General features: G+C 37.6%; 2 protein-coding genes across 2 annotated transcripts in view; both read right to left on the minus strand.

The window, feature by feature from the left end:
• Nucleotides 1–2,604: 2,604 nt before the first annotated feature.
• Nucleotides 2,605–4,406, minus strand: LOC113283892 ((S)-N-methylcoclaurine 3'-hydroxylase isozyme 1-like). Its single transcript, XM_026533273.1, has 2 exons — nucleotides 3,519–4,406; nucleotides 2,605–3,381 (listed from the first exon to the last, which is right to left on the minus strand). Exons 1-2 carry the CDS (start codon nucleotides 4,374–4,376, stop codon nucleotides 2,776–2,778), a joined length of 1,464 nt encoding a protein of 487 aa, XP_026389058.1. The 5' UTR covers nucleotides 4,377–4,406; the 3' UTR covers nucleotides 2,605–2,775.
• Nucleotides 4,407–4,825: 419 nt separating this feature from the next.
• LOC113283893 (MACPF domain-containing protein At4g24290-like) overlaps nucleotides 4,826–9,642 on the minus strand; it is a 5,472-nt gene continuing 655 nt past the window's right edge. Inside the window, exons 2-7 of the mRNA XM_026533275.1 lie at nucleotides 8,705–8,943; nucleotides 8,167–8,365; nucleotides 8,003–8,080; nucleotides 7,742–7,925; nucleotides 7,300–7,463; nucleotides 4,826–5,866 (exon numbers count right to left, since the gene is read on the minus strand). Of these exons, the coding sequence (XP_026389060.1) occupies nucleotides 5,162–5,866; nucleotides 7,300–7,463; nucleotides 7,742–7,925; nucleotides 8,003–8,080; nucleotides 8,167–8,365; nucleotides 8,705–8,943 (1,569 nt within the window). The 3' untranslated portion in view covers nucleotides 4,826–5,161. The remainder of the gene's footprint in view (nucleotides 5,867–7,299; nucleotides 7,464–7,741; nucleotides 7,926–8,002; nucleotides 8,081–8,166; nucleotides 8,366–8,704; nucleotides 8,944–9,642) is intronic.

Below are 9,642 nucleotides of genomic sequence, written 5' to 3' on the forward strand. Positions count from 1 at the left end.
TCAACTGCTGCTCCTTTGTCTTAGAACGGTTGTCTTCAAATATATACTTTGTTCCTCTAGGAGTACCTTTGCACCACCCCGGGTTCTCTCCGGCCAACTTCAGGATAGGGAAGTGGTCATAGATCCATTCCTATATACATAAGAAACCAAGTTTTAGTAAATAGATTGTGTATATTCGGTAGTAATTTCCAACCATAATTTCCGATTATATATAATCGGAAATAAAACTGAGTAGCTATCCACCAAATACCCAACATTCGGAAATATATATGGATCATTTCCTACCGAATATGCGTCATTTGGAGTTCAGTAACCTATAGTTTTTCTGGCATGTATATTCGGTAGTAATATCAAACACATATTTCCGATTATATATAATCGGAAATAAAACTAAGTACCTAGCCACCGAATAACAAACATTCGAAAAATTAGATGGATCATGTCCTACCGAATATGCGTCATTTGGAGTTCAGTAACCTCTAGTTTTTCTGGCCTGTATATTCGGTAGTAATATCAAAAACATATTTCCGATTATATATAATCGGAAATAAAACTAAGTACCTAGCCACCGAATAACAAACATTCGGAAAATAAGATGGATCAATTCCTACCAAATATGCGTCCTTTGGAGTTATGAATATGCATTATATGTATTGTCTACCGAATAACTATAGAGTGAGTTATAGAGTTAAAGAAAAAACCTGCAATAAAGCCACGTTCCCGACAACTTGGCAGGTTCCTAGCCTCGACGCCTTTCTTAACTCTTCCATCAAGAATGCTAGGCATGCCGTGCCCCAAGAATAGTCACCGACTTCATGGAGAGGATCCAAAAGTTGTATAAGGTTGGCCCATGAGTCTTTGTATCCAAATAGCAATTTTCCTCCATCCGCTGGTAGTTCAAGGATTGTGCCTGCTGGAATACCCTTCTTCTTCAAGTGCTGAGGGACAAGATGTGATGCTTTCTTAGCAATATCCTTCCTTACAACATCTTTTCCTTTTTTGGCTTTTTGGGTACCACTTGGTTGTCCTTCTTCTTCTACTCTTGGCACTGGATCAACTGGTTCAACACTTGGTCCTGCACTTTGTTGAGCGGCTTGTTCAACACTTGGTCGCACCCCTTGTTCACTGCCTTGTTGTTCAACACTTGGTTGCACTCCTTGTTGACTGCTTTGTTCTTGTTCGCTTTGTTGAGCACTTGAATTATCTTTGGCACTCCTTTCCCTCCTAGCACTAGCTGTCACTTTATTCCTCCCTTCTCGACTTTGTCTAAACAACAAAGAAAGGAACAATATTTACAAACTACACAATCGGAAGACAAAGTATGGAAATATAACCCGAATAAACACATTCGGACGTAAAAAGACACATATTGTTTCCGAATACAAAACAATCGGAAGCTAACTAAACATATTTGCAACCGAATTTACATCAATTGGAGTTCAGAAGCTGTAAATTTTTCATCCTACACAATCGGAAGACAAAGTGCACAACTATAACCCGAATGTACAAATTCGGAAGTAAGAAGACACAAATGTTTCCGAATAAAAAACAATCGGAATATAACTAAACATGTTTACTACCGAATATTCATCAACTGGAGTTCAGAAACTCTAAAATTTTATCCTACACAATCGGAGGTATAAAACATTATATTGTCTTCCGAATAAATACTGGCCCCAAAATGGGATTTTTCCTATATCAGAAATTTTGAGATTTTTTTCAATATATACATTCGGTAGTAAGTGTTCTTCCGAATACTGTGTGTCTACTTAAATATATTCGGTAGCTAAAAAATTCATTAAACTACCGATTATTAGCAGTTTGTATCCAGGAAGATATGGCCACCAATATTCGGCAGATAATCATCAAATCTTTCTCCCGAATACTGTCGATGTTCTTGAGAAATGAAGAACACGACTACATTCGGAAGTAAATGAGCATGAATATCGTCCGAATCTGGATAAATAACCGAAAACCCTAGAATTTTTTTTTCTCGATTCGACGAATTAAAGCGAAATAAACCCCAAAAATGATAGATTCTTACCTAATTGGGGCCATTTGAAGTTGACGAAGTGTTTGACTATCGGAATCGCCACCACCGACTATATTGCCGGGTACTTCTTCTTCGCGTTCTTCGCGTTCTTCTTCATTTGCAGTAACAATTTCTTTATTTCTTGCTAAAATTCCAATGTTTGGATCGATACCCCGAGCAACATTTTTGGTTCTAGGTCTGTGGGTTTCATTTCTCTTATCCATTGTTTTATAAACGAATCGACGATATTTTGATTTTACGATTCGCGGCGATGTTTCGGTTGAACGAGGAAATTTTTTTTTTCTTCCACAATCGGAAGATAATATGAAACTAGAAGAAGAAGAGTTGAAATGAGTAGAATTGTTTTTGATTTGGTTTTTATACAGTTTTACCAGAAGGGCATTTATGTGACTTCAATATCATATAGGATACCCCTTAACTAGAGTCTTTGGCTGGGTATAAATTGATGGCCCCTAAATCCTTTGGGGTGGCCCCTAAAAACGCCAGGTTAATTATGATGGAATTCTAATTATAAATACGGGGCACAACTATGGTCACCAACAACCTTGTAGTAAGCAAGCAGAAAAGTGAAATGTAATTTCAACATTGTAAAGATGATACCAGAATTTTTGTTATCTAGTGAAAAGGTAATTGCATCATACTAAAAGACATTTTTTGTTTCTTTCTTTTTTACCCGAATAAAGTAGCGATAATCATATGAATTTAAGATTTCTTCGTTGAGATTAATCCCGAGTTTTAGGAACAATATACAAAGGTGGTTCCTTCTGCAGTGTCAACCCAAATTTCTCTTCCATGATCAGTTGGCTAGGATCCATTCCCTTTGGTAATCCCCAATCAAAATTCTGTACCAAAGTAGGCACAATAAGACTAATAAATTGAGTTGCCAAGGGCACACCAGGACATATCCTTCTCCCTGCACCAAATGGTATCAACTCGAAGTCGTTCCCTTTGAAATCAATGCTCGAATTCAAGAACCTCTCTGGTGAAAACTTCAACGGATCAGTCCACCTTTTTGGATCCCTACCAATACCCCAGGCGTTCACCATAATTTGACACTCTTTCGGGATAATATAGTTCAAAACTTTGCACGTTTCAAGTGCTCGGCGAGGGAGCAGCAGCGGAGTTGCTGGATGAAGCCGTAGAGTTTCTTTAACAAAAGCTTGAAGATATGGCATGTTCGGTATGTCGGATTCCTTAACCGGCCTCTTCCCTACCACAGATAACAATTCCGACCGCATATTGGCTGTTACGTCAGGGTTTTTTGTGAGCTCAGATAACGCCCATTCTATTGTAGATGCACTTGTCTCTGTTCCCGCACCAAATATTTCCTGAAAGACCAAGAAACATGAAATGATGTCAAATAACCAATTCAGTCTACGAGTAGACAAAATACGAATCGCAGATGCCTCTTCAGTAGAATATTGCGAGGCATAATTGGTAGGCACATAGATAAAGTTGTGCTTACCATGAGCAAGGCATTGATCTGTTGGTCATCGAGTCCGGAATCGAGCAAAATCTCAACAAAATCATTCTTCTTGCTGTTGTTATGCAGCTTGGGTATTTTTCTTTCTTTGAGCATTGCACCCCAAACACTATAAATCCCTTGCAGACAATCAGCAACATCTTTTCTTTGCCCAAACAAATCAAATCTACCCAAAAATGGAAAATAATCAGCTGGATTTGTCGAGTTCCCCAGTTCCAGCATTCTCCATAGATGCTCTTTCATTTCTACACTTCCACTACTTTCATCACCCAACTTGAATATATTCTGTGAAAATATCAAGTTACCAAATATATTCACCAATGTCCCAAATACAACTTCAACAATTTTCACTTCATTTCCTTCATTTTTCTTCAAATATTTCACCATTTCCATAGCCTTACTTTCTCTAATGTCAGCTTGACTTTCAATCATCTTCTGCGTAAAAAGTTCCGTTCTACAAACTTTTCGCAATTTCTTCCATGTATCATTACATTCAGACCACACAATAGAGTTCTCCACATGTTCTTTTACCCGGAAACTTTGAAACACGTAACGACCAGAGAGAACGCGATCATGCGTCTTTAGAATCTCACTAGCTGCTAATGGGGTTGAAGCTATAACAACTGTTTCAGATCCTAGTTTCAGTGAAAAGAGATCACCATAGGTTTCAGCAAGCTGAGCAAACTGAGAATGAGGTTTCTCACCAAGTTGAAGAAGGTTTCCAACTATTGGCCATGGTTTTGGACCTGGTGGCAAACCTTTAGGACTTGAATCTCTGAAAATTAAGTATAAGAAAGTAGTGATCGCAACTGCTACAAGTGATACTGTGACGATCTCCATATTTTCTTTCTCTCAATGTATTTTTCTTTGGTTGTTTATATAAAGAAGTCAAGTTTCATAGAGCAAGTATGTCCAGAATCTTGTAGGGAAAATCAATTTGGATGGCACTCGTGGATTGTCAAGTGCTACACACGAGATGCGTGTGGGCATTTTTTAAAGGCTGCGTGGGAGAATGTTAAAAAAAAATTGGTTTAACAGACAAAACTTGTCAAATTTTGCATATCCACCTGCTAACAGAGGGAACAGCAGCCTGTAGGTGTACAAAATAGTGGTTGATTCAAGGAATCCAATCCAGATGACCGTTGGATGGTTTTTTTTCTGATAATTTCTTTGAATGAAGTTGATGTTTTCATCTTACATGTATAAGAAGTCCAGGATATGAATATACCCATGTCATGTGTCATGTTCAGGTTTCAGAGTTGTCTAGTGGAATTGATACTCAGATGATATAACCATAATAAGCTTAAATGAAAATATATTATTTGAAACCACCAACCAAACTCTATAACTTCTCAATTTACATATGGATTAATTTTAATGAGAAAAAAAAAATGGGGGAGGACTTGAGATTTCTGTACACTGTTCTTACTTCTAAAGCTTTATAGTAACTATCCCCAGCGACAAAAATAGAGTTGGTCGAAAAACTTTTAAGAATTACTGATCCATTATAATACTTGCATTACTTTAGCATGAGGTATTCTTTGAACCGGAGTTTGAAACAAACTTCTCTTCAGGAGGATAGATGGGGAGACTTAGGTGAGATCCAATGTGGATCAAACTTTCTTCTATTCACTCGTGGGACTGGAGTAATCAAGCAACGCAAATTTTACAAGTAAACCAATCTTGCTACCTTCTGTAATTAGCTTAGCAGCAATTACCATCCAGTGACCGGGAATATCGTGTGGCCCCCGGACTACCTCTGACGTCTCAACGTATTTAAGAAGCTTTTGAGAGTGAACTGGTCTTGGAGGGCCATCAGAATACACTCCGGAATTTATAGCTACCACAGGAGCTGCCTTTGAAGGACCTGAAGTCGAGAAAGTTGTGCTGAAATTGGCCAGGAAACTTGATTTTTGTGAAGATGCTGGTGCAACTGCCCATTCTGTTTTTTGGATGCTGAAACCAGGGATGTGTGTGTAGAGTAAACGAAGATGAAGAATGTGTTTTGGCCAATTCCCCTTGGTCATGAGTTGAGCTCCAGTGACAATGAATACACCCGGTGATTCTCCATGCAACCAACCTGGATCATGTTTCACGACTGATGTGCAAATGTTGGAGTATCTTTTCCATTTTATTGGTTCTAAGTATGGGACACTGGTATCATCAGACCCTCGCCATTGACATTGTTTCAGCGTAGTGGGGCCAGCCCATGAAGATTCAAGCAACCTTGGAAGGTTCGAGAGGTGCTGTACATGAATGGCCAAGCGGTTGCATGTTTTCCCTTCTAGGTAAAGACGAAGACCTACCACAGGAGTCCTACCACTTGAGACCTAGAATTGACACCAAAAATTTATTAATTCTGCTCTTAACCAAAATATAAATGATTGTGGTCTGCTAAGATCCTACCAGGTAATGTAATTACAAAAATCTAAACTAGTAATAGCTACATTGATCCTAGTGAGGCTCCAGAAGTCATATATATGCTTTGCTTATCATGCGATGATACTTTACATACGAAAGAGGTTCCGTTGACATTGTTACATTGACACTATCTTACACATTCGATCCTAGTCTTTTTTTATGCGGTTCAAATAAAGACTAGTTAGAATCTAATTCTTTTGGTATGATGCTCTTCTCACTATGCACTCCACTCCCACCAATAATTAGTGCATTTCGTAGTATGTATCCATCATCTACTGGTTTTGATTTCAATTGTTGCTAATGAACAGTTGAGTTTCAAACTGGTAAATAGTTAGGGTAAATGTCATGAAATGCACTAATTTTTTGTGAGAGTGTACCACATCAAGAAGATTGTTAAATATGAACAGTTAGCTTCCGACTATATTCACTTGAATATTAAAAAAACTTCAGCATGAAAGATGTCGATAGTGTCAATTTAACAATGTCAATGGAACCTCCCTCTTTTATTATGATGGCATCAATGCTTAAGAAAGCTTCAAATATTAACAGCCTGCTTTATGAAGCATGCTAAAACCAGTTTAGAATAGCCTGCCCTGCCTTCTGAAGCTTGCTAAAAGCATCAGTTTAACAAAAAATAAATTAATACTATTTTTACTAACAAAACGGTATTGTACTTAAAGCTTTATCTACGGGAGCAGGATTTAGAAGGGCACCTTTATAAAACCTTAAGTTCTGTCGGTTTAACCATTTTTTTGAAATATGGAGTAAATTAATTACAATTTGATCCTTTTTTCTTATATGCATTGGCTAGGAGATAATGTAAACAGGTTAAGATGAATCAACCTAACTCTTACCTATATGATTAAGCCTGTTTTCACCAATCTAGCTCTGCTAACCCCTTGTTAAATAATATGCTCAAAACATAACAATTTTACATAATGTTAACCTCAGTATTTGTACAAGTATTAACATTCTTTTGTTTCAGAACAATTATTATGGGTTTCAGGTGCCGCGCTAAGACAGGTAGGTTAATATAAAGCAAGCTCTGAGCCAGGATATACAAGCATGTTAAGGTCGCGCTACGACAGTCTTCTACTAATCTCTCAGTGTTCTATGAATAAACGAAATGACATACCCAAAAACTACTATATCCTAGTTCACCTTTTCTAATCTATTGTTTTTGGATCTTCTATTCAAGTCTAAACTTTGTTTGGAACTCTTCATAAGACCTCGCTTAAGTAAAACACAACTAAACAACCAGGATCGTTTTAGACAGCAGATACAGCACAACCAAGAGTATTTTGGTTAAAATAAGATAAATCCAAGAATAAGTAGAGTGTACCTGCGTAGAGTTGACATGAAGCTTTGATCCCATGAAACTGAACTGCAAAGAAGGACAAGAGGCCCTCCTTTGGTGCCCAAGAGGCAGCTCATTAAACATAGGTGCCCACTGCCTTGGAACTTGGAACTCCAGGAAGTATTGCAAATCCTTTGGATCAGGTTTGTCTAATGCCAAATATGATTTAGAATATTAATAGCCAAAAGAGAAAAGAAGACACAATGCACTTCTCATGAAAACAAATGAACATTCAGAGATTGATACATCCAGAAAATGAGTCATGCTGCAAGTGGTAGAGGAGAATACTAGTTTGAATCGGTTTGCATTGTCAAAAAAATAAACATGCAGCTCAATTGAGTCCGAGGAGAATATAATTTAAGCATGGAAGGAACAGATAGACATACAGTAACTTTAATTCGTTTAAAATCCACAGTAAAGAACTTACAGCGGAGGTACAAGTTAATCGCATGACTAAGATAACCACTGCCTGGTATACCAGAAAGAAGAGACGTAATAGGTACAAATTTAAAGAGTATAGCGTCAGGATTTGATGCCACTGTTTGGAGCCACTTGTGATGAGTATGTAAATAAGCATCCCCTCCTCTTTTTGAGCAAACAACAGTGAGTCCCTGTAGTTAATTCACTAAAATAAGCTAAACCCATTTCCATAAGCCTGCAAGAATTTGCTAGGTGCATCTGGACTTACATCCTTGCTTGATGTTTCTGTGATTCTGTTCAATTGCATCCTATTCGACTGCAGAACTCGCTGGAACACCTCCGGAACCTGGACGGAGGGACAGCATGCATCAATTTTCATCATGCATGGGAAAGAAAGAAGAAAAAGATTACAGATTACAGTTAAGAAATTACCTTTCTTTTTGCATCTCCAGTTCTTCGGAATGGAGAGGTGCTTCCAGCGTCTGAAAACCAAGAATCTCCAAGGTCTTCCAGATGTTGTTTAAGATCCGCAGGAGGAATTGAGGAAGAATGTTTCTGTCTGACACACACTACATCTTGACCTCCAATAGCCAATCCCACAATTATGTGAGTCCCAAATGTACGGATGAACCTGTTAACTAAAGCAATATTAACAAAGAATAGTATTGATACTTTTGCAATATTTTCTTAAAGCTATCTGTGATCCCTTTGAATAAGCAATGGCTAAAGATAAGGTAAAATTAGGCTGCTAAATTGTCAATCAAATTAAATCCTACATGTAATAAAGAATGTTTGCAATTAAGACTGGTTAAATGAACAGATTCAGCTGTTCAATGTTGAACTGCTAGACCGTTAGACAAAAATCTTTCTAAAAAAAAGAAACAGCTCAAAAAGCTTTCTTCCTGACCCATGGTAATGACAGAAGCATCGACTCAATGTATAAAGAGTAAAATGTGAGAATAGTAACTACCTGGAGAGAGATGCAGGATCCCAGTTAGAAGGAACAGCCTTCTTTATTCTCTCTTGGAGAACCAGTGGAGATGTCGTTAGGTGCAAATAGTACAGTGAGATGAAGTAACCATCAAAGGCAAGATATTTAGTGTCTGTGGCATCAGCCATCCAGAGACCACTAAAATCAAAAATAGAATTAAAATACCCTGAAGGGATTTTTCCTTGCACTGTAGACTTCTGATTAAGTAACTCTGACATCTGCCAACAAAAACAGCAGTAAGGAACTAGTAGGCTTTTTAATGTGGACCACAAGCTAGAACGCATATCAGATATCAAACACAAACTAGATTAATAAGCTTGTAAGCTGAATAGACCAAGGGGAATAAAAGGGAAAAAAAGACCAACTGAACAATCAAAACCTGTACTAAATGAAACAAATAACATTGCATGATATTTACAATGACATGCCATGTGCAATTGTTTTGGTTTAGTGGCCTAAAATTTCTGATACGTATTGGCCAAAACAAAGTATCAGTTAAACTATCAGCCGCGCAGACAGGGTGCATTTGCAGAAACTAACAATACCACAGACAAATGAGTGAAGCATAACAGCCACTTTAACAATTGATCAAAAACTGCAGGACCTCCTGAGCGTAGGCCGTGACTGAGGGATAAGATATCTCATGGGTAAATCCAAGGAGCGTTAACTATAATCTTCAACTGTCCCATGCCCATTTCCATTTCCACAGAAAGCTGACTCCAGCCCAATTGCAAGTACTCTATTGTTTTCCCCTCATTAAATGTATACAAAGTCATCTAAATTTCCAGAACTGACTTTATTGAGTTCAAATAAATCAAAATTTACTAACAACATGATCCTAATATATACCACAATATGCAAAAAATTCAATCTAATCAAATAACAAAAAAAAATGAGCAAAAAAAAAAAAAAAAAAA

The sequence above is a fragment of the Papaver somniferum genome, chromosome 5, assembly GCF_003573695.1.
Source record: "Papaver somniferum cultivar HN1 chromosome 5, ASM357369v1, whole genome shotgun sequence".
In the NCBI taxonomy this organism is placed as follows: domain Eukaryota; kingdom Viridiplantae; phylum Streptophyta; class Magnoliopsida; order Ranunculales; family Papaveraceae; genus Papaver; species Papaver somniferum.

Excerpts from the sequence above, each read along its gene's own strand:
- LOC113283892 (XM_026533273.1), bottom strand. The coding sequence starts at position 4,376 with ATGGAGATCGTCACAGTATCACTTGTAGCAGTTGCGATCACTACTTTC. Across the intron at positions 3,382-3,518 it reads AGATCAATGCCTTGCTCATG|GAAATATTTGGTGCGGGAAC; the intron begins GTAAGCACAACT and ends TTGGTCTTTCAG.